Source organism: Pollachius pollachius, assembly GCF_949987615.1.
Source record: "Pollachius pollachius genome assembly, chromosome: 9".
NCBI classification, from domain to species: Eukaryota; Metazoa; Chordata; class Actinopteri; order Gadiformes; family Gadidae; genus Pollachius; species Pollachius pollachius.
Window position 1 is genome coordinate 21,932,358 of NC_136942.1, and position 24,528 is coordinate 21,956,885.

Sequence of the window (24,528 nt, forward strand, 5' to 3'; positions counted from 1 at the left end):
GCAAACAATTGACCACACATACCGGATCACACAACTGCATTTGTAATATCAACGCGGGAAATACAGCGATCTTCCTCCCATGCCGAATCTCACGCGGCCGGGAAACCCCGTAGAAAGCTAACACCAGCTCAAGCTAGTTCACGAGTTAAAAGTTATAAAGTCCACCCTTCCAACAATTCAATGACTAAAAAAATTGTCTACGAACCAGGGAGTTTCTCCCGCGTGCCTAAAAGCATGTCGCAAAGCAGTGTGAACCACCACAACCATTCAAAGACAACCAACAAGGGGTTAACATAAAAATCTAACGGAGAGAGACACAAACGCAACTCACCAGCCCCGTGCATCAGCGTTCACTGACGCTAGACACACAGGTGCAACGCCAAACCACTCCCCAGGGAAACAAAAGGCATGCCATAGGAAACAACGAAACCAACTTACTTAGGAACCAATATTTGGTGGAGTTAACAATAAAAAAGGTATGAACAATGATAAAAAAAATAAAACAAAATCAAATTAAATTTAGCTCGGCTACATATGGACAGGTGGGGCAGCAAACTACTTGTAATTGCTCCCAAAAAAATAATAAAATTCCTCAGTAAAACATGGCTCCAAGTCTATTTTTAATAATGTGAATTTCACGTTGACTATCTATAGTTTCTGTAGGCTTTCCGACTATTTTTGGTCTTTGATATCAAATTTTGGATGATGGTGGCGATTCTAGTTGAGTTTAACGTGTCATGCAAACAGACCGGACATAAACATTATGCAACAAAAAAAGGATTGGGGAAAACTTACAACAGAACTTTCTTCCGAGCATGGTACGAAATGAAATAATGGATATGTGGTTGCTCAAAGAAAAACGCTGTGTTTTGTTTCCCATGTCTACTTTTTCGAGCAAGTGTGTGCACAGGACAGGGGGATATATGGACCACGGGTGTGAGTGATGTGAAGCATATATATATATATATAATATTGTATTGTACATTATTAAATATGCATATAATGTATACATATTACAAAAACAAATGGAGGGTGTTGTCATACGCCAGTAGTTTCTGCTCCACTGAAATGTAGGGTCACCACACGCTTCTGTTAAAGTAAGTGATTTCATGGTTGATTATTTTTATTGAGTAAAACGTTCATGCCCCGCCATGTTCATGCTAGTAAACCATATGTCACCAACTGGACAACTCTGTTACCAAAATTTTGCCGCAGTTGTCGAACGGAAGTAGAATCATACAAGTGTTATGAGGTGTCGTTCACGAGAACTTTCCGACGTCGCGAAAATGTTTTCTCCATAATTTCCATGGACCTATTAAAAAAAGGACAGCGGATTAAAACATGCCTGCCCATTATTTCCTATGAAAACTGCTCAATGGCGCAGGGGAACATGAAGAAGAGATTTGCTTCCGCATCACGGGCGCCTAGCCACGCCCTAGTGCATGACGTGCCGGATGCAGAAATATTCTCGTTAACTAGCATTGTTTCCAGTCGCATTGTTTACCGACCATGGAAGTATAAGTTAATAACCCCCCCGATGATTCTCTATATGTGATCTTTAAATTACACTCCTCCTTCCATCTGGAAAACAATTATTATTTAACAATTATTATGCCGGGCCGAAACAACATTTGTTTCACTACTCCTTTCAGCTGCCCACCCCTCCTTCTCCTGCAAAAAAATCATAAATAAAATAAAACGCTTGAGGTGGCGTTTTGAAAAAAGAGAAAACTTACATTTTATTAGTACGTGGTATAAAGATAATTATGAGCCTTTGATTGATATCCACAATTTTTTTGCGGAGACACATTCCTGTTCCCCACTTGTATTGGAGTGAACGGGGACATCTAGTTCTGGGACTCCATGAATCGAGGGACCAGTCCACAGCCCGCTAAAACAGCTGCAATACCAGGCTTGGCCGCTGAACACTGGTGGATTGCGGAAGTATGCACTGCTCCTGGGGGCCTGATAATTTCCAGTGATATGAACGAACCATTATCACCAGGGGCCTCTACAAATTCTCTTTTTTACATAGGAAATTTCCTTTCCTATGGAGACTGAATGAATATATCAAAAATCATTTATTGCTGGTTAGTAAGCACACAATATACACCGTAAGAAAATAAAATGCAGACTTGACAATATGATTGAAATCAATACGACAAGAAAGGATGGCTCAAAAGAGCGCTTGTTGTAGACCAACTTCGGAAAACTGTAGTTCCACCGTAAAGACGCCAGAGGTCAGCAATACTCCCCGTCACGCAATGACGTCGGTTAGGAAAAGTGGAATCGAATTCATTTTAAACAGCGCTGTCTTTTCCTATGTTCGAAAGGAAGCACCTTTTCATCTCTCCTTGACCCGTTGACGGTTTCCACAAAGGTTAAGGAAAGGAGGCATAAAGGTTAGGAGTATTGACTATTCGTAGAGGCCCCAGGACCATGGACGCGCCTTTAGACACGTGACGGGAGTGTCACTTACTCGGGAACAGGAAGTGCTTTACGACAGTGTCACTCATTCAGAAAACAGGAAGTGCTTTACGGCAGTGTGGCACATTCTGTATTCTACCGGGTAACCCATGGAAACAGATACGTAACATGGAGTTTTGTTTGTACGCGTGGGTAAGTTGAACTAGCTAAAATTAGAAATAATAACAATGCATAGCAATATAAAAAAACATAAATTAAACAGTTGGCTCGGCCGTGTAGTGTTAAAATAATGACGCAGTATCTCTTCATGAGGAGAGCTTTGTGCCAGCGTTGCGTCCAGAAACTCTACCACAGTAATGGTGATTATTAATATTATCACCCTCTGTGTCATCATACGGCCAGGGAGCCAACAGCTACGGACAGCTGGGACGGGGCGACTCGGAGGACCTGTCTGATCCTCGGCGGCTGGGTCCGGGTGCTATGCCCACCGGGTCGCTCCGGGTCCTGCGGGGAGGCGGCGGCCACACGGTGGCTGTCACAGGTGTGTGTGTGTGTGTGTGTGTGTGTGTGTGTGTGTGTGTGTGTGTGTGTGTGTGTGTGTGTGTGTGTGTGTGTGTGTGTGTGTGTGTGTGTGTGTGTGTGTGTGTGTGTGTGTGTGTGTGTGTGTGTGTGTGTGTGTGTGTGTGTGTGTGTGTGTGTGTGTGTGTGTGTGTGTGTGTGTGTGTGTCAACACTAGTGTGTATAAAGAAGAAGTTCACTCTAAGGTTTTTAGTGTACTGAATATATGTTTGTGTGTGACCTTTATCTTTACACTCTTGTTTTTATCCTGATTTAAAATGTGTCCCTCGCTGTTGGTAGATGTTTAGGTGGACGTGTTGTAGCGTAATACAGTGTTGTGATTCCAGAGGATGGGGAGGTGTGGTCGTGTGGGCAAAATCACAGGGGGCAGCTGGGGCTGGGCCACACGTCAGACGTCTCCTCTCTCCGTCCCGGCCCCGCCCTCAGGCAGAGGGTCGTCAACGTGTCCTGTGGTTGGGATTTTACCCTTTTTCTAACCGGTAAGCCCTCGTTTTATATGACGGAATAAAACTTTAAAAATAATCTAAAATAAAAATATAAGAACATTAAAGGGATACTTCACCAGTAGAGATTTGAAGGTTAATGAAGTAAATAATCATATGTATTATAAATGTGCAAAAGAAAAATTGAAATCGGTTCATCCTAGCCTGAGAAAAGGCAGAAACTGTCTCTCTGGCTCAAAAGTAAGAAATCCTCCAACTACCACAGTGCATTGCGCTCGCTGCACCGCCCGCCTGTTTCCGTTTGGAGGGGGAAGGACCCATGGTCCTAGCGCGACTGTTGTGTAAACATATCCCCGTGATACGTTGACTAGTTTAGACTTCTGCCCTCGTTTTTTCAAACGCATCATTTGTATATTATTGTACAGCATAAAAACATTTGCTAATAACAGTACATCAGCATATCAAGTATTTGTACTCAACCTTTTCTCCCCAGTTGAAATAAGTGTTTGTCTTATACAGTAGGCCTACTTTAGTATAACAGCACTTGGGTTAGTAAACAAATCATAACAACCAACATGAATTTTAAGTTTTATTTATGAAAAAAGATGGACTATTTACAAAAATAAAACTTGTAGTGTGCGTTTGCTAGAGTCAAAATAGTGACAGCTCATCTTGAGCATCTACTGTCTCCTGGTAGCCACGGTACTGCCCATCTTGTGCTGGGTAATTAGCTCTGATGGCCTGGACAACATAGGAAGCCGATACTGTCTAAGAAAGAAAGAGAACAACATTAGCAAAGCAAGATAAATTATGCCTTGAGTAGCCTATACAGCATTACACAGACTTCAAGCTAACGTAATGTAGCCTATGCTCTGCCAATAAGATCGGCTACTTTCGGATAGCTACATTGTCACGTTCCCCGGGACTCAAAACTATTGTAGCCAATGTGTTAGTAAAAAAAAAAAAACTCTTACTCTATGTTCAGACGTTTGTTTCTCCCGGCGGGCTTTGGCTGGCGTTTCCAGTACACTTTCTGGGTCCGGAAATATGTATCCAATACCCAACTGGTCAGATGAGGCGTAAAGCCTGGGGTGCAAAACTCGGGTGATCGACAACACACCCGTCCGTGTCATCCTCTGATTCTGATTTAGTCCAGAAGAAATTGGCACCGCTGGAATTCTCGGCAGCAGACAGACTCTTGTTCTGTGTCCATTGGCGCACAGTGAGAGCACAGGCACCACCAATCCGCCCCAGCTCGAGCCTTTGCAGGCTCCTCGTCTGCGGCAGGCAGGTCGTCTGCCTCGGCTGCAGCGGCGGCAGCTTCAGCCGCCTCCTGTTCCTCCATAGCCCTCAGCTGCTCGTCGCTATATTGTGGCTCATAAAGGTAGCCACGTACATCCGTTTCTACCATAACCCAATCCTCCATATTGTGTCCGTCTGCGTATTCAGTACCTTCGGCCATGTTTTCTGCAGGTGAAGTCTAGCGCACTGGCACTGATCTGTGATAGGTCTGTTAGCGCATTAGGTCCCACCCCCTATGGGTGGGTTTGAAATGGTGGGACTAGTGCTTGTAGTCTCAATAGAAATCCCGCCTCTTGTATTTCCTTCTGGCAATGACGCAAAATGACGATTTTTGCGTCATTGCCGGAAGGAAGTGTAAGAGGTAAATGCAGATTTTACCCGTCTCAGGGGAAATGAGATAGTGTTGCATGACCATTCAAAAGTATGACTGGGTTTCTAACAATGCAAAGCTCAATGCAAATGGGTGGAGTGTTCCTTTGAATGTATGTGATAAATCCAAGGTGTGGAATGATGGATTATGACTGCATGTGACCCGTTAACAAGTCTTCTGTAACCCTGTTAACCAGCCTGGGATAGCATTGACGTTGATGTCAACCTCACCGCTAGACCCCACTTAATCTTACACACTGCAGCCTTAAACAGTTATGGCGCAGAACATGGCATGGGTTACCAACTAGGTCCAATGAACAGGAACGTTTAGTACTAAATGCAATATCCAGTGTCCAGGAATGACTTTCGGAGCTGTTTTCTTGATGTTCTTTTGTATTAATAGATTGTGGCCAGGTCCTTACATGTGGATCCAACGCTTTTGGGCAACTGGGTGTGGCCAAAACAAGCACCCACTCTGCAGAGGCAGTTCTCGTTGAGGTAAATTGCACGGCAAGCCTGATGTTAACTCAACTCAAGTTGTTTAAACAAATGCATTGAATAATAACGGGTAACCGGGTCAACATCAAGTCTTTATATGACATGTATGGCATCTGAATGTCCACAGAGCCTTGGTGAGCCGGTGGCCAGTGTGGCAGCAGGACTTCGACATGCACTCGCTGTCACCAGTGAGCTCCCCAGCACCCCTTCAGTCACACCTAGACGTAGTTTGACCAGGCGTTATTTCCTGACTCTTTGCCCGTACTTCCCGCCCCCAGACAGCGGCTGTGTGTACCAGTGGGGGTTAGGTCTGTTGACCCACGCCAGGAGAGCAGTTGGCCCAAACTCAGTCCCGCTGCACTTTAACTCCCTGGTGCCCGTGCGTGTACCGGGTAATTTAAAGTTTTAAAATAAAGAATTTAAAATAAATATATAATTTTCTGTACCCATCTAATCATGTAACCAAAGCATGTGCTGGTTTCTCAAGGTTTTGATCATGTGACCGCATGTACAGTAGCTGCTGGATCTGCCCACTGCGTTTGCCTTACAGGTAAAGGCTTGTATATACCGATCGTCGCACCATAGTGATTGTGTTATAATTCATTCTATATCCTACTCAGAACCATTAAGAAATTCATGGTGTTGTTCTGTGTAGGTGGAGGTGATGTGTTTCTGTGGGGCAGTAATAAATATGGACAGCTAACTACAAACGACTGCTTTTCAACCTATCCTGCTCTTCTCAACCGCTCACTATTGGACGGAGAGGGTGCCACTCACGTGTGGAGTGGCTGGACTCACCTCGTGGCCAAAACAGGTGTGGCCAAAATAAAACAAATGTTTTTCATCATTTAGATTTAGTTTGTCTGTGAAATAAATGGTGTTCTGGTGATTTTCTTTCAGAGAGTGGAAAAGTGTTCACATGGGGAAGAGGGAATTATGGACAGCTTGGAAGAACAGATCCAACCAATCACAGTGCAGTACTGCAGTCAAATGACTCTCCAGTAGTAGAGGACGTGAAGGAGGTCTCGTTTCCTGGGAAGGTCGACGCCCTTTATGGGGCCGAACAGGTATATGTGACCCTTTTAAGTGTGATCTACATACTCATTATCATTAGAATAAAGGTCCTGGACAGAGAGGTCTTAATGTGAGACAATGGCACACAGCGTTAAAGCATTAGAACAGCAGAAGAAAACTAGAAAATGCATTTCCTGCAGAAAATTTGGTGATGCTGTAGTACAAAGTGAGGTTGAAAATATATTTTTTAATAAAGCCACATGGATTAAGACATAAAGAAACGTTAAATGGCTTGAATCAAGTGAAGGGATTTGAACAAAAGTTCAAAAGTCTAAAAGGAGTAAACAATGTAAACATGCACACCATTTAAGAAAAAGGAAATGGTTGGAAAAAAATAAAGTTACTGCTGAATGAAAAGCGCAAAGCAAGGGCGTAGGAATCGGGGGGGACGGAGGGACGTGTACCCTCCAATATCGGAGACAGGCGCATTTGTCCCACCTAAAAATTATACCGGATCTGTCAGGTTTCCGATATGAGTCCAATGTTAAACTCATTCCTACGCCCCTGGCGCAAAGCATTGCTAAAAATGCAGAAATGTAAAATGAATTGAACTGAAGAATCTGAACCGTCAAATGTATTGCCCTGCACTGTGTGTGTGTGTGTGTGTGTGTGTGTGTGTGTGTGTGTGTGTGTGTGTGTGTGTGTGTGTGTGTGTGTGTGTGTTTAAGAGAATAGCGAGCCGGTGTGTGATTAAAAGTAGCTCAATAGAGTGGGGAAAACCACCCAATCTGGCAACACTGCGTGAACGTCCTCCAAAAGTAGCCCAATCTGGCGGGAAAAAACGTTCAATCTGGCAACACTGCTGAACGTCATCACGCTCCAGCGTCAACGTAAATCAATGAAACCAACTGAAAATGAAGCCGGTATGAAACTAAAACTGTGATTCTGAATAAAGTTTAAATTATATCGAAATTCGGTTGGGATATTATTGAAGATACAAATGTGTAGATTTGTTTAATGGTATGAATGATGGTAAATGGTTGAAATTTGACCGAGTTACGATGTCCTAAGTAATTTAAGTGTCAGAATGGGCAGACGGCTCAATGGGACCAACAGTAGAATATGACAGTTAACTAAAACTGTGATTCTGAAGAAAGTTTAAATGATATTGAAATTCCGTTTAGATATTATTGAAGATACAAGTGTGTAGATTTGTTAAACAGTTTTGGGAGTCAAGCGTTGTTAAACGCTTGACTCCCATGTTAAAGAAATATGGAAAAAGACGAATAGTTTAAGAAGTTCAAAGAGTTGGATAAAGCTGAATAATAGCCATCATGTCGTTAAGGAGCTGAACGTTTTAATAGATGAATGGTTTCTGTAGCTGAAAGTATGGCGGAGGAGACCAAAAAACGGGCGGAATAGGAAACTAGAACTAGAATTGCAATCCATGAAGGTATTGCGGTGTGAATGCTGACGCTGAAATGCTCCGCTACACTGCTGAAGCTGAAGGTTGAATCATTACACTGAATCTAGGAAATCTGCTGAACATTTTGAGAGGAAGAATAAAATCTGTAGAATGAAATATGAATGAGTGGAATAGAGTTCCAAACGTTACGTGTGTGTGTGTCTTAAGAGAATGGCGGAGCCATTATATATGTTCGTGTGTCTGTGTGTGTTAAGAGAATGGCGGAGCAATTGCGTGTGTGTGTGTGTGTGTGTGCCTGAACGAGCTCACGCTCTGGCGTCACCGGAAAACAATGATAGCAGCTGAAAACTATGCCGGGGTAAGAAACTAAAACTGGGATTCTGAAGAAAGTATAGAACCTATCGAAATTCTGTTTAGATATTATTGAAGCGTACAAGCGTGTAGATTTGTTTAATTAATGAACGACGGTTGAAAAATGATTTAGTTACGATGTCTTTAGCAGTGATAGGCAAGTTACTTTAAATTAGTAACTTAGTTACAGTTACTAGTTACTTTCAAAAGTACTTTCAAAAGTAACTCAGTTACTTTAAGTTACTCGTTACTTTCAAGGTAACTAGTTACAAGGGAAAGTAACTATTTTTTTTTCTAAATTATCTTATTGTGCTAATGTGGCAAAGGACCTCCCTAACTGGATATCTAGGGGGGCTGCCAGTCCTCTGGCTTGCTTACACGTAAGTCCTATCCTACCACAAGGGCAATGCGCCACATAGTGACCTGAACGTGCCATAGCAGTGTAGTAGTGTGAGTGCAAATAAATGAAATATTTCCATTGTTTCCAACTGTTTCCAGCCCTCTACAAATGCACACACATTATTTTGGGGTTGATATGGCAAAGTGTTCGACAAAACAACTGTAAAATTTGATCATTGTACCCAGTATCACTACGATGAAGCAGTGGATCAACAAAACACAACATACAGTATGTTTTGAAACTTTTGATAGGCATATTTATCGTAGCCATTGAAACAGGTACAAAGTATAGTTTTGGCAGTGCAAAAATTAAACTGTGCCTCAGACCATTTAGCAACTGTAGGAATCAATAGTGCAAAACTGATACAATAGATGTTTTCAATGTAAACACAGTCAGGTTTATCCGTTCTTTGTAAGTTAACCTTAACTCACTAAACTCCACCAACTGGAGACCTCATCATCAATAATGATGGGCAAACTTAAAAGTATTTTCAGCCTCACAAAGAGAAACTAAATAAATAAAAAGTACTTTCAGCCTCACAAACATAGTTAATGTTTAACAAAAATAATATTTCCTCCACTCTGGCCGTTTAGATAAATAAAACAACTGATGAAATCAATAATGGTGGATAAAGTGCTTTAGTAGTCTATGTTAGTATGTCTATGTCTATATCAGTCTTTGTCCATACATCTCCATCATTTGTTTAGCTGTGTCTGGGTTATAGACTGTGCAACAGGCTTTGTAAAATCAAGCTTTTGTTGTTTGACTGGAGTGGCTTCTCCTTTAGCGTCGGCGGAGCTGACGTTAGCAGCAGCATCACCTGTGTTAACTTCAGGGTCTTTTTCAACTAGCTTGGTAGATGCCTGTTGTTTCTGAAGATGTTTCATCAGATTAGAATTGCTAGTTTTTGATGTGGCTAGAGTTTTCGAACCTCCACAAAGAAAACAGGTCACCAAAATATTCCTTATGTCTTTTACTGTCAGAAAGGAAAAATAATGTGCATATTTCCATGAGAAAAATACAACGCCTGGACCGTCGTCGACTGCCGCCATTGTTTTCATTAATTTACTTGCGCGTCGCTGCGTCACGTGACTCACGTCCGCTTCACGTCCACCATGGAAACTGTAGTAACGATTAACAAGCCTGTTTAAATCGCAGTAACAATAACGCGTTACTGATTTTGACAAAGTAATTAGTTACAGTGCTGTTACCGCAAAAGTAACGTAGTTACTGTAACGCGTTACTTAAAAACGCGTTAGTCCCAACACTGGTCTTTAGTAATTGGAAGTGTCAGAATGGGCAGACGGTTACAATGGGACCAACTTTAGAATATGACGGTTTAAAACTAAAACTGAATCTGAATAAAGTATAAATTATATTGAAATTCTGTTTAAATATAATTGAAGATACAAATATTCTGATCTGTTTAATTCTTTGAATGATGGTAAACGGTTGAAATATGAGCAAGTTGTTGAAGTGTTGAAGAGGATGAAGGATGAATCAGCGTTTTTTGAATTTTCCAATTGGAATGAATGGGGGAATTTTGGGTGAATAACCTTGAATATCTTGGGAATTATGAATAATATGAATACAGAAAACAATAGCATAATGGTACTAATGGAGCTGAACGTGTTAATGTTTGAATGATGTTTCTAAGTTGAAGTATGTTGAAGGAATCGCGAACGGAAAAGGTTGCGGAATAAAGAGAAAAATAAATATGTAGCATTTCTAAGATGTGAATGCTTTCAGCATTCACACCAACTAGAATTGCAATCCCTGAAGGCATTGCGGTGTGAATGCTGACGCTGAAATGCTCCGCTACGCTGCTGAAGCTGAACGTTGAAGAATCATTACACTGAATCTAGGAAATCTGCTGAACATTTTGAATGCAGAATGAAGTATGAATGAGTTGAAGGGTTTTGAAGTCATACTGCTAACGTCTGCTGATGCTGAAATGCTCCGCTACACTGCTGAAGCTGAAGGTTGAATCATTACACTGAATCTAGGAAATCTGCTGAACATTTTGAAGGTAGAATAAAATCTGTAGAATGAAGTATGAATGAGTGGAATAGAGTTCCAAACGTTACGTGTGTGTGTGTGTCTTTTTAAGAGAATGGCGGAGCAATTGTGTGTGTGTGTGTGTGTGTGTGTGTGTGTGTGTGTGTGTGTGTGTGTGTGTGTGTGTGTGTGTGTGTGTGTGTGTGTGTGTGTGTGTGTGTGTGCCTGAACGTCCTCACGCTGAAAACTGCCGGTAAGAAAGTAAAACTGGGATTCTGAAAAAAGTATCAAAGCTATCGAAATTCTGTTCATATATTATTGAAGATACAAATGTGTAGATTTGTTTAATTGAACGATGGTAAACGGTTGAAATCATTTAGTTACGATGTCTTTAGTAATTGAAGTGTCAGAATGGGTAGGCTGTTTCAATGGGACAAACAAGCATTTGACGGTTTAAAACTAAAACAGAATCTGAAAAAAGTATAAATTTTATCAAGATTCTGTTCAAATATTATTGAAGATACCAATGTGCTGATCTGTTTAATTGTTGGTAAACTGTTGAAATATGACCAAGTTATGATGTCATAAGTTGTTGAAGTGTTGAAGAGGATGAAGGATCAATCAGCGTTTTGTGAATTTTCCAATGGGAATGAATGGGGTAATTTTGGGTGAATAACTTTGAATATCTCAGGAATTATGAATAATATGAATACAGAAAATAATAGCATAATGGTACTGTGGCGATCATACCAGAAGCGGAGGCAGGTATCCGGTGTAACAGCCGGTTGGCTTTATTCCAAGAACTTCGCAAACTTTACAACAGTTAACAAGGCACACATGTATCGCTCTACACCCACGTTTCACACACTCCTACTCGGAGCTCGCACAGGAAGACACCCTCACACACTGCGCAACCTCCCCCAATCACAAGCCCCCATGTTGCTGGACCTAGTAATCCTGCTTGTGATTGGACTACAGCGCTGTCACTCACTAGTACACATACCAGGGTCGCTACACTACCCCCCCACCACAAAGATCCTCGCCCTCGAGGAGACTAACAGCGACTACAGAACAGAAAAATACATGAGCATGAAACAACTCAAATTGTGCATGTTTTTTTTTATTTTTTTTAATGTCCAACATTTCTTTTACTAACTAGGAAGATCTGGGCAGACTGCCATCACTTCCAGTGAGCCCAGGGCGCATTCTTGCCCTTCTAAGAACTCGGGTCTCACTCCTAACTACTCCTCTTCCCAGAGAGTGTCTACAAAGTCCCTGTAACGCCCCGGGGGTCTCCTCTGACGGCGGGGCCGCCCTCCTTCCTGGGCTGGAGCACCTGGACCAGGGGCTGAGTTGCTCTCCCCGTGAGGAGGGGACTGTGACGGTGAGGGGGGTGGTTCAGCTGGGTCTGGGCCTGACGGGGGCCTCAGAGTGAGCTCTGGCGGAGTTGGGGGTGGGGGTCCTGGCGTCCCAGGCCGGGAAATGGAGGCGTCGCCATTTGGATGAGACGTGGGAGGCTGAATAGGCGAGGCTGGTGTCCCCTCTGCTTGCCCCTGTGAGCCCCCACGGTACGGGGCCAACCGGTCTCGATGAAGCGCCACCCTCCTCCCCCTGCCGGGGAGCTGCACCCTGTACACCACCTCTCCCCACCTCTCCAGTATCTTGCAAGGGCCCACCCACTGGCTCTCAAGCTTAGGGCACCGCCCCTTTTTCCTCTGAGGGCTGAAGACCCAGACCAGTTCCCCAGCCCGAAAATGTCTCCCTCGGGTCCTCACGTCATAATTACGCTTCTGCCTCAGCCCAGCTTGCTGCTGCTGTTTCCGGGCAAAAGCGTGGGCCAAATCCAGGCGGTCCTGCAGCCTCCTGGCATACTCTGGACCTGGGGGGGCCTCTGGGGAGTCTGGTGGACGGCCAAACGACAGCTCGGCAGGGGTACGGAGCTCTCTCCCCAGCATGAGAAGAGAGGGCGTACAGGAGGTGGTTTCCTGCATGGCAGAGCGGCAAGCCATGAGCACCAGGGGTAGGTGGTCGTCCCAATCTCGCTGGTGCTGTGACGTGATGATGGCCAGCTGCTGGCCCAACGTGCGATGAAACCGCTCCACTAAGCCATCGCTCTGAGGGTGCAAGGGCGTGGTGCGGGTTTTGTGCATCCCCATCCTTGCTCACACAAAGAGGCAAAAACCCGGGACTCAAAATTCCTCCCCTGGTCGCTGTGAATGGTCTCCGGCACTCCAAAACGGCTGAACATGCCTTCCACTAGCGCATCGGCCACCGTCACTGCCTCCTGATCGGGAATAGCGTAAGCTTCGGGCCATTTAGTGAAGTAGTCGATGGCCGTGAGTACATAGCGGTTACCCTTGTCGGAGCGAGGCAGCGGCCCTACTACATCCACCGCCACCCTCTCCATGGGGGCTCCCACTGTATGCTGCTGGAGCGGGGCATGAGAACGACCGGGGGGACCCTTACGTGCTGTACAGGCATCGCAGCGGCGGCAGAAGTCCTCTACGTCCCGCCGACACTGGCCCCAGTAGAAGCTCTGGCGAAGGCGTCTAAGTGTCTTAGCCACCCCAAAGTGCCCCGAACCTGCAGCTCCATGCATGGCCTCCAACACTGCCTCTTGCAGGCCATGGGGGACCACGACCTGCCATCTCTGTTCTCCTGTTGCTGGTTGTGACCACGCCCGCTGTAGTACCCCCTGACACAGCCGCAGAGCCCTGAATTTGGCCCACAGCCCCTTGGTTATTGCTGAGAACCTTGCCACTTCCTCCCATGCTGGCCGCTGCTGAGCCTCCACCCACTGTAGCACAGGTTTAAGGTCGGGGTCCTGCTCCTGTTGCTGCCTCCATTCAGCTGGATCGACCATCTGCAGCTCGCGGCAGATGAGTTCTTCTACCCGACGCACAGCGGCACAGCCCCCGTTTTCCTCCTGCAGTTCTCTCTCACGAGTCTCTCTCCGCTCGCAATACTGGCACCCCACCGCGGCACACGGGAGACGTGACAGGGCATCGGCGTTGGTGTGGCGGGCCCCCGGCCGATGCTCCACGGTGAAGTTGAAAGCCTGGAGCTCTTCTATCCACCTGGCGACCTGTCCCTCTGGCTCTTTGAATGTCATGAGCCACTGGAGAGCCGCGTGGTCTGTCCTCACTCTGAACAGTGGGCCGCACAGATAGTACTTGAAATGCCTGATGGACAGCACTACAGCCAAGAGCTCCCTGCGGGTGACACAGTAGCGCCTTTCAGCCTTGTTGAACGCTCGGCTGAAATATGCCACCACCCGTTCCCCATCGGGGCCAGTCTGGGACAGCACACCACCCACCCCCGAGCCACTAGCGTCCGTATCCAGGAGGAATGGCAAGGAGGGATCAGCTGGGGCAAGAACCGGGGCTTCGCTCAGAGCCCGTTGAAGGCTGGTGAAGGCCTCCTGACACTGCTCGGTCCAGAGAAAGTCGCAGTCTTTTTGTAGCAGCTGAAACAGGGGGGCAGCGGTGCAGGAGAAGCCCCGTACGAACCTCCTGTAGTACGAGGCTAGGCCCAAGAAGCTCTTCAGCTGCTTCTGGTTGGTGGGTGCTGGCCAATCGGTGACAGCCTGCACCTTGTTCCCCAGAGTGCCAATGCCCTCCTCTCCCACCTTGTGACCCAAAAAGGTTACCTCTCGCTGCATGAAGTGCCATTTTTCTGGGTGAAGCTTAAGGCCAGCAGTCCTTATCCTCTCCAGCACTTGACGCAGGGCTCCCAGAGCTGTCTCGAAGGAACTTCCATGAGCCAGGATGTCGTCGAGGTATACCAGGCACTGTTGCCGGGGGACCCCGGCCAGCACCCTGTCCATCAACCTCGCGAAGGTGGCCGGGGCATTACAAAGGCCAAAACTAAGGACCTTGAACTGCCACAGCCCCCGCCCTGTGCAAAACGCTGTTTTGGGTCTTGCCTCCGGGGAGAGGGGAACCTGGTAATAGCCGCTGCGGAGGTCCAAGGAGGAGAACCAAGAGGACCCGGAGACCAGGTCCAGAGACTCCTCTATGCGCGGCAGGGGGTAGGAGTCTTTCCGGGTTATCCCGTTCACCGGCCGGTAGTCCAGACAGAGCCTCCAACCGCTCACCTTCTTGGGGACCATGACAACGGCGGCGGCCCAGGGGCTGTCTGAGGGCTCGATGATGCCTGCCTGCAGTAGGTTACGAACTGCCTCATCGCAAGCCTCTTGACGAGCCAGGGGGAGGCGGCGAGGCCGGCACTTGATGGGGCGTGCGTCCCCCGTGTCGATGTCGTGATGTACTAGGTGAGTCAACCCCACCTCCTCGTCGCTCATGGCAAAGCTGTCTTTGAATTCTAGTAACAGCTGCCACAGCTCCTCCTGCTGTTGAGGGTCCAGGCCGCCACAGTTCTTCCTCCATATATCTCTCACAGCCGATATTTCCCCCTCTCTCTCTGTATTGGTCGAAAGTGACCGGGACGTGGTCGCGTCTACGGTGGACGTGGTCCCTGAAGGGGTGCTGTTGACTCCAGCCTCCACCGTTCCTCTGGGCTGCAGCTGTGAGGCTTTTGTAAGAAGAGGGGGAGAAGGTGAGAGGGGGGGGTCGCACCTGATGGGGGGGTCGAGGTGAGAGAGGGGCCGACACTCCGAGTGGGAGTGGCAGGAGGGAGGGACGCGGCCGGGGTGATGTTGAGAGCTGCCCCTATTGATTCACCAGCCGGTGTGAAAAGTCTGACAGGGGGTGTGACAAGGGTGTCTATGGGCAACATAGTGACGACTGGTCCCCCTCGGAAACTCACCAGGCCCCTCCCAAAGTCCAGGACACATCCTGTAGCTTTTAGAAAGTCCAAACCCAGAATACAGGGTTCCTGAACGGCAGCTATCCATAGCAGGTGACGTACCGCCCACCCCCCTATAGTCACTGAAAACCTGCTTTTTCCTGTCAGGGGAGCTAGTTCCCCGGTGACGGTGCGCAGCCACTTGGCGGTCGGCTCCAACTGGGTCCCCCCAGGCACCACATCAGGTCTCACCAAGGAAACTGTCGCCCCAGAGTCTACTAGAGCCAGACATGGTACACCCTCCACAGTGACTGAAATATAGCACGACTCACCCACCGAGGCACGCCCCACTAAGATGTCAGGTACCAAGCTGGTGTCATCGTCTGCTGTGGAGGCTGGCTGGGAGGTAGGGGAAGGGGGTGGAGTCCGCATATTCCCCTCTACGCGGACCCGGAGCCGTTTCCCTGAGCCGGGCGCTGTTTAGGGCACTCTCTAGCCAAATGCCCTGGCTGTCCACACTCCCAGCAGACTCTGGGCCCTGGCCGCGGCCGTCGTACGGGCTGTAGTGACATAGCTCTGATCAGTTCGGTCATTTCAGCCGCCCAGGCCGGTTTCTCCTCCACTGTGGGGCCCCCGGCTGCCGTCCTCACCGCCAGCGGGCTTTCTTTTACGCTGCTCCCTGCAGCTACTCCCCATACGATCTCCCTCTCTGCAGCCATCTCCAGGGCTGACTGTAAGGTCCGTGGGTGCTGCAGCTGAACCTGAACCCGCAGTTCAGAGGGGAAAAGGGCTCGGATGAACTGGTCACGGGCTAGTTCGCTCTGTACCCCCGGTGGCATGTGTGCGTAACCCCGCCTGGTCAGACTCTCTATGTCGTTGGCCAGTACACGTAACGGCTCCCCGGTCCTTCTGCATCGATTATTTAGTTCATTACGAAGGAGCTCTGGTTGTAAACATTGTCCAAAACGCCTCTGTAGGGCCCCTACTAAAGCCGTGTAACAGTGTCTGTCTTCGGGGGTGAGCAGTAGGAGACAAGTCAGCGCTTCGTCAGTGAGGCAGAGTGCTAGCTGTAGGGCTTTAGCTTCTGTCGACCACCCCACTGCATGAGCTAACAACTCAAATTGTGCATGAAAAGCCTCCCAATCTGACCTGCCAGAGTACTTGGGTGTTTTAACGGAGGTAACAGAAGCGGGAAGATGAACGCTGTTTACCTCGCGCTGTTCTCTCTCTCCGGTAGAGAGAGGGTTGTTGCGCCGCGTGAAAGACGGCGTCATGCTCGACTCGTGAGCTATTTCCACCACCGTCTCTCTCCGGCTCTCCTTCGCCTCACGTGCAGCTCTCTCGTACCCGCTGGCGGTTCCCGACCAACCGTAGGCTCCTTCCTCCACGTCTCTCCTCTCCTCCTTCACTCTTGTCCCGCCGAAGTCCTCCATAACGTGCAGCTAGCGAGATGGCTAATCTTCTGCTGTGGCTAGGCTAGCTCCCGACCGGATCCTTATTTAACGTCCGAAGTCACTTCTGACACCAGTGTGGCGATCATACCAGAAGCGGAGGCAGGTATCCGGTGTAACAGCCGGTTGGCTTTATTCCAAGAACTTCGCAAACTTTACAACAGTTAACAAGGCACACATGTATCGCTCTACACCCACGTTTCACACACTCCTACTCGGAGCTCGCACAGGAAGACACCCACACACACTGCGCAACCTCCCCCAATCACAAGCCCCCATGTTGCTGGACCTAGTAACCCTGCTTGTGATTGGACTACAGCGCTGTCACTCACTAGTACACATACCAGGGTCGCTACAGTACTAACGGAGCTGAACGTTTTAATGTTTGAATGATGTTTCTACGTTGAAGTATGTTGAAGGAGTCGCGAACGGAAAAAGTGGCGGAATAAAGCGAAAAATAAATATGTAGCATTTCTAAGATGTGAATGCTTTCAGAATTCACATCTTAGAAATGCTTAGGAATGCTTTCAGCATTCACACCAACTAGAATTGCAATCCCTGAAGGTATTGCGGTGTGAATGCTGACGCTGAAATGCTCCGCTATACTGCTGAAGCTGAACGTTGAAGAATCATTACACTGAATCTAGGAAATCCGATTAACATTTTGAATGTAGAATGAATGAAGTTTGAAAGAGTTAAAGGGTTTTGAAGTCATATTGCTAACGTCTGCTGACGCTGAAATGCTCCGCGCCAACGTCAATGCTAACTTCAGCGCTAACGCTAACGTCAATGCTAACTTCATCGCTAATGCTAACGTCAACGCTAACTTCAGCGCCAATGCTACTGTCAGCGCTAACGTCAACGCTAACGTCAGTAATGGTAACGTAAATGCTAACTTCAGCGCTAATGCCAACTTCAGTGCTAATGCTAACGTTAACGCTAACATCAGCGCTAACGTTAACGTCAACGCGTTCTTAAAAAGTGGCGGAATAATAAAATTTAATATGTAGCATTTCTAAGATGTGAATGCTCACAGCATTCACACCAATAAAGATTTCAATATTTAGAGTGTGAATGCTACAGCATTCACACTAATAAAACTTATGAAGAACAATAGATGAGAGCTGCATGCAGCACTCACATAATAAAGCCAAAGCATACAAGAGTCTGGGATGCGATGGGCCTATTCTGCAGCCTTTCATGAGTGCAGTTCATGCAAGCCACCAGAGGGCAGCAGACACCGACGGCTGTAGAAACCTTAGGTTGAAGAGTGCTGAGGCGTCTCTCTAAGCTGTAGGCTCAAATGGCTCCTCAGTGATATACTAACCCGCATGATGGGGATTGCACATAGCACCGAGCAAATTGTCCCCTTCCCCCCGGCCCCCCCTAGTGAACGGCCTCTCCCCTTTGGGCAATTATGAGTGAAAGGCCAAGGGGAGTGTTGCTGTGGACCTGTGGTGTGAGCTGCATTGGGCTGTTTGGAGTTTACTGCCTTTAAAGAGGATGTCAGAGATGAGCCAGGACACAACGCTGGCCCTGTTCACAGATCACTGGTGCGTGTCGGGGAGCGGAGCTGGCTTGCATAAAGCATGAAAGATGATGGAATAGTCCAAGCACACCATGAATCTCCTGGCCCAACGCCCTCGTACCACGATACACACTCATAAACGCCCACTGTCAATATCTAGAAAAAACATATTTCCTACAAAGACAATGAAGAGGGCCTTGGTTATCAAGTCTGATCCACTCATGGTTTAGAAATCCATGTTTATTTGGAGTGTGATACAGCGGCCGGCTGCATCACCCTTGGAAGAAAACGCTTGAATCAATCACCTTTTTGTATATATTTATATAGCACTTGCCCACTCCTCAGCCACAATTTTAATTTATTTAACTTTGAAGGCAGCATTCAGACTGGCGTGCTGTAAAAAAGCAGTGTGTGTTGAAGGGGGTTCTTTCAGCAGATACAGCCCTCAGTGTCAGATGAGAACAGCTGTTGCTGAGCAGTGGGTTTCAGATGAGATGTTGGGCTGATTTATGGTACAGCTAAAAGCGATGGAATATTGGAATATCTTGAATGGTGCTGCTTGCAATTTTGTTCTATATTGTGTTACTTATCACCCAAACCTTATTGTCTCTGCAGATTGCTTGTGGGTCTGAGCACAATCTGGCCATTGTAGGTAAGTGCAATGTCTCACAAATGAACAATGTCCGCTTTGCCAATATCTATTTTGAGTGTTGCAACATCTGTCTTGGCTACAAAACAAATGTACTTCAAATTGGTATTAATTGTCATGGACATTTTCCAGGATTTAAGTGCAGCTGATGTATGGAAAAAAAAATGAAGTGATGGCCTTATTGCAGTTATTTTTGCACTTTGTTTTGTTTTCCATCCCTCTACCTGGAGACAGATTGCAGTATGGTGAAAAAAACAATAGGGCTCTGGTCTTGTGTGTCATTGATAAGTTTGCCTTCCGCTGCTCAATACATCTTAAAGGGGTAGATCGGAATTTTGGACAAAGGGCCTGATTCCCAAGTTAGCCTTGGTGTTCTTTATCATTGGAGACAGTTTTCAACACATTTCCTTCAGTCCTTCTAGTTGCAGAGTTCGCTCGTGCTAGGCTAGCGCACGGCAAGGGGCAATACTAGCCTGCTAATAAAACAGTCGTACCCACTCCACAGTACACCCGAGGTAAATCAATTACAACGCCTGGCTATAGATGTAAATGTCTGTGTTGATAGAACAATGTTAGAAATAAAAGTTTGAGATTAACACAAACAGATTAACACAAACATTTTCTGAAACACTATTCCTATTTTTTCAAGTTCATTAAAGTTTCAACACTGACCTCGTTCTCCAAATCAATGTCAACCCAGGAACACCTCCCTAAGTCCGGCTGGCTTGGGAGGGATTTGAAAGACCAGCCTCTTTTGTATGACACCAGCTGCAGGGACAATACCTGTGGTACCTGTGGGCCCACTCTGCTGTCTGTTGTGACCTGTGTCCCCACTGGACTCGGACCTGTTTTATTTTTATCTTGAGGACAATCACTAATACGATCCCTGCTCGTGCTTCATAATGGCCATCCCCAGGAGACACACCGCTCCGTGCCTGCGCCGCTTCCTTCCATTCAGACGAGCTCCGGGTCCAATCAGAGTAGAATCCGTGTGAACCTGGTGTGCGCTCCCTTCCTCCCAACATCCTGTTGGCCTCATGCTAAATAAATAGAAAAGGCATCAGAACCGGGTTGAAGGGCTGACAGAAGAGTGCTGCTATTCCTGGTGCTGAAGTAGGACAGGCGAGGGAAGCGGGGAGCAGGGGGCGAGGGGTGAGGGCGTGAGGCAGCCGAGGGCTATCTGTTGCTGCCAGCCCTCCGCCCCTCTGCCAATTTACACCTGAGAGAGCTGTCCCCGCTGCCGCCGCCCGGCGCAGAGTCGGCTGGCGTCACGCGGTGCAAGAGCCACACTGAGATCAGACGGAGCGCGGCGCTAGGCTCTGCAGCTCAGCGGATACAGGCCCGGGTCATCTCTCATACTCTGGCTGTTCTGTCTAAATGACCCACCTATATTGAACTATCATAGCCACATTAGGTTCCACAGGGAGTGATGCAAGCACCTGTTTAGATTACCCATACTGAAGCCTTAAGGAGGAACGGCTGAGCCCACCAATGTTAAACAATACTCCCCCTCTCACTTTATTTAAACTGATGCTGGTTTCGTGGGGTCCGCAGTGATCAGCTGTGGCTTCTGTCTTGTTTACCGGGTGATGGCCTTGGATCTTCTCTGATCTTCTTTTCTTTCTTTGTCACACCGCTTTGTTGTGCGAGGAGCATTTGTGCAGGCTCTGCGTTGCCATGGAAACACCAATGTGCTGTATTCCAGTCAGCGTGTCCATGAATTAAGCCTTTCAAACACTTCTCTTTTTTTTTTTACTGACAAGAGATTTCAATGCATGACGATGCATTGATGATAGTAATCAGGATGTTAACTGAACCCTTTCTCTGCCTCACCCTTTAGGTACAGAATAAACTGATGTTTGTCTAGTGCATAGAAAATGGCTGGCAGTAATTCACGTTGACATAAGCTGCTTGCATGACATCTTGGTGGTTTCTGCAGAAAACGTATGCGGTGGTTGGCAGCCCTAAAGCCATCGCTATACCATTATTCTATAGAACCAGCCCTTGATCTTATAGAAATAACCCGGAAACCCAGAAACTTCAGAAACGTGGAAAAAGAAATGCACCAATTTGAAAGGACACAACTGCAACAAAGATAACTTGAAGATGTGTTACCCTTGAGAAAGCAGGCTCCCTTCTGTTGCCATGGCGATGCAGCCTATTAGGTAACTGTGTTGCCATGGCACGTGTCTCCTCAGTGATGCAGGCCTGACCACACCCACTAACAAGCTCACCAGCTGAGAACATGGAGAGCTCTATTACTGGGCCGGTTTCAGCGCTGTGCATAGTGAGAGGTGCGCTCTGTTTGATTCAAAGCAGCTTCATTGAAACAGGTTGTTATAGGTTATAGGCTAATGATTGTTGTTTATTTTTGTCCGGGCTCACAGTTTAGAAGCCAAACTTCAGACTCCTGACTAACCAACACACTGTCTGCTTCTCAGGGAACCGTCTCTTCTGCTGGGGCTGGAACGAACACGGGATGTGTGGTGACGGGTCACAGACGGATCTCCCCCGCCCGCAGCCCGTCTCCGCTCTCAGACCCGTTGTGATTGGCTGTGGAGCGGGCCACTCTTTGGCCCTGTGTGCGGTGGAACGGTGATGGCCGCGGTAACCTGAAGCTGGCAGCGTGCGATTATCGAACATGGAGCCCATCAGAGAGACGTTGATGGCACAAAACAAACGACTCCAAAGTAACTTTGCAACACTGTGCTCGATAAGGTTGACCTGCTGCAGAGGCCTTTTTGTGTGGGAAGTCTCACACACCATAAACACTCACTGGTTCAGCTGGAGGGGGCATTATCAGAGGTGTGGAATGGACCATTATGTCCCTTATATCATCCTTTCAGTTTGACGGACGTGATGGGAGAGGGCGGCTTTGGCCGTTCATATGCCCCCCCTACACCCCTTCTCATTGTTGTTGTGGGGGGGGGGGTGAGCAGAGGGGGAGAGGGGCCATGTCGCAATGTCACAGGCTTTATTGCGGTGATCTTCAGTGTCAACCGGCACTCAATCTAGTGGTGGTCCACCCTCTGTACTGGGACTCTCATGGCCATGGTGATTTACTGCCAATGTATAGACTGTAGGCGCTGTGCTTTCTCTGGGCCTGCCAGCTGTCATTTGCCCTCGTCACATTTGATGGATATGATGACTTTCAGTCGAAAGGCCCTCCATCATATGGAGTGGTTTATGTTTGTAGTCAACATTTTATCTTGCATGTCTTGCATTTTTACATGTTTAATATTGTTGAAAGCATTTTCACCAAGTTCAATGTCAAATTTATGAAAATGCCAATTTATTATTTTTCTCCTGGAGTGGTTCAATAGAGTAAAGTCAACACTTGTTGAAAAAGGATGACGTCGGTGTAGATTTTATTTTTCACTATTTATTGTACAAGCCTGAATTTCCATTGGTCAGAAAAAGTCACAAGAGAAACCCTTAACAACAAACTGATTGAAACGAGCACTTAATCACCACCTTAACTAACTTCAAAAAGCACGGTGCTCAGGAAACAAAGTCTGACGTTCCTCCAAACGGCACACATTAGTCAGCCATCGCTAGAGAGATCAACCTCATCACTGACCCGTTGCTACGGTTTTTCTCCTTGTCCTCCGCAGTATTGGTCGGTTACCAGCTCCACTCCCTCCCTGCACTGGCTCTCAGTGGCACGCCCACATATGTGATTCCTGTTTGCATACTGATCTTATTCTGGGATGTTGGCAGTGTGTTGCAGTGGTTTGATTGAAACATTGGTCCATGACCAATCGAGTAGCTCTTTCAACGGCACGAGCTACGAGTGAGCTTACAGTGTGTGTGTGTGTGTCGGTGTTGATATGTCCTTTGGATATTGAAGGCAAATCAGGGTCTCCGTGTAAGCTTGTTTGCCCTTTGGGTAGGCCATTTGTAGTTGTTCAGCGATGATATGAGTGAATGGTTTATAAATCAGTACATATTTAAAAAATCTTCAGTTAGTCGTGTTTTTCAATTGGAAGGTTTTTGAAAAACAGGCACTTCTCCAAAGTATGTATATTCTGCAATTGTTTTTGTTGTTGATCAAATGGGAGTGCATTAAGAGCAAAACAGGCCAATTTCACACGATTGTCGGTTAAAAAAAGATAATGTATAATAATTACAATGGCAGTAACTGTTATTGTCGTCTGAAATAGACAAGAATGTTAAAATGTCAACATCTAATTCATGTTGAATGTATATTTGCTAAAAACAAACAGCATATTAGGTCATGTAAGAATACCAATATTAAAATCACTCTTGGCCATTTTAATGCCTCACAAATACTGCTATTATTTAATTATATTAAGTACAACCTCTATTTCTATTATACCTATTCAATGCCCAACCAACGGATCCTTAAAATGTGAAAGTTCACTTGTGCAAAAAAGCATATTTGAATATAAAAAAAAAAGTGCAAGTTAATTTCTTGTTTTCTACTTTCAGGCGGCCATGAAGTGACACTAGTATTCTAGGGTGATGAACACTAACCCTAACTGTACATATTTAAGCTTCATTTTTTTTTTTGCCTGAAGATGCACACATATATTTGATGATCACGCGAAACATTGGTATACACAACTTCAGCACACAAAAGCAGATATAGAAATATACAGCACTGGCACACACCAAAAATGGCACACAAAGTTACAACACAGTAACCAGTCACAGATACTGATCTACGTAAGGCTTGACAACAAAACTCTCTGCTACATCTATGCTGAGTTTGGGATGTACAGGTTGTCAATGTTACACCCCTTGTCCAAATACTGAGTAAAACACACACACACAGACACACAGACACAGACACACACTAGAGCTGTATTAGGTAGGGGCTGGGCTGTTATGGGTCATACACATAGTGGTCGGTACACCATGGTTCATTACACAAACTGACTCTGTTGCTGGTCTGCTCCGTGGCGCTCGGTGGGTCTCTATAAACATATAAACAAATAAAACAATAAAAACAAAACAACACAAAATAAATTATTACACCGATGAACGTTTGAATATCGACATTTGATGGAGGTGACGGAGCGGGTGGAGAGGGGGTGGAGGGATGAACGACCAGCCTGTTGGTCGCGGCGAGGGGAGCATACTGGCGTTGGTCTCTCATGGTAAACGTGGGGTTTACCATGTCCTCCCCATGCTGTAGGCCTCAGACCAACGCGTGGCCGTCTGTGTGCGGAGGTCTATGGTACACAGGGCGGTCCACATGCTGCTCATGCTGTTCTACAGGTGGAGCTACCGAGAGGTCTGGTGGTTCATGCGTTAGTGTGCGCTCATGCTCTCACGCCCCCCCCCCCCCCCCCACACACACACACTCTGCCGCTCCCTGGAG

General features: G+C 46.7%; 1 protein-coding gene across 2 annotated transcripts; it reads left to right on the plus strand.

The window, feature by feature from the left end:
* The first annotated feature begins 2,544 nt into the window (after nucleotides 1-2,544).
* sergef (secretion regulating guanine nucleotide exchange factor) lies at nucleotides 2,545-23,311 on the plus strand. Of its 2 annotated transcripts, XM_079743577.1 has the most exons (11): nucleotides 2,545-2,619; nucleotides 2,830-2,968; nucleotides 3,333-3,485; nucleotides 5,524-5,618; nucleotides 5,746-5,806; nucleotides 5,897-6,010; nucleotides 6,106-6,168; nucleotides 6,274-6,432; nucleotides 6,519-6,685; nucleotides 19,148-19,184; nucleotides 21,623-23,311. In XM_079743577.1, exons 1-11 carry the CDS (start codon nucleotides 2,596-2,598, stop codon nucleotides 21,778-21,780), a joined length of 1,170 nt encoding a protein of 389 aa, XP_079599703.1. In that variant the 5' UTR covers nucleotides 2,545-2,595; the 3' UTR covers nucleotides 21,781-23,311. The 2 variants fall into 2 exon arrangements, with proteins under 2 accessions (XP_079599703.1, XP_079599704.1); XM_079743578.1 differs by lacking the exon at nucleotides 6,106-6,168.
* Nucleotides 23,312-24,528: the final 1,217 nt, after the last annotated feature.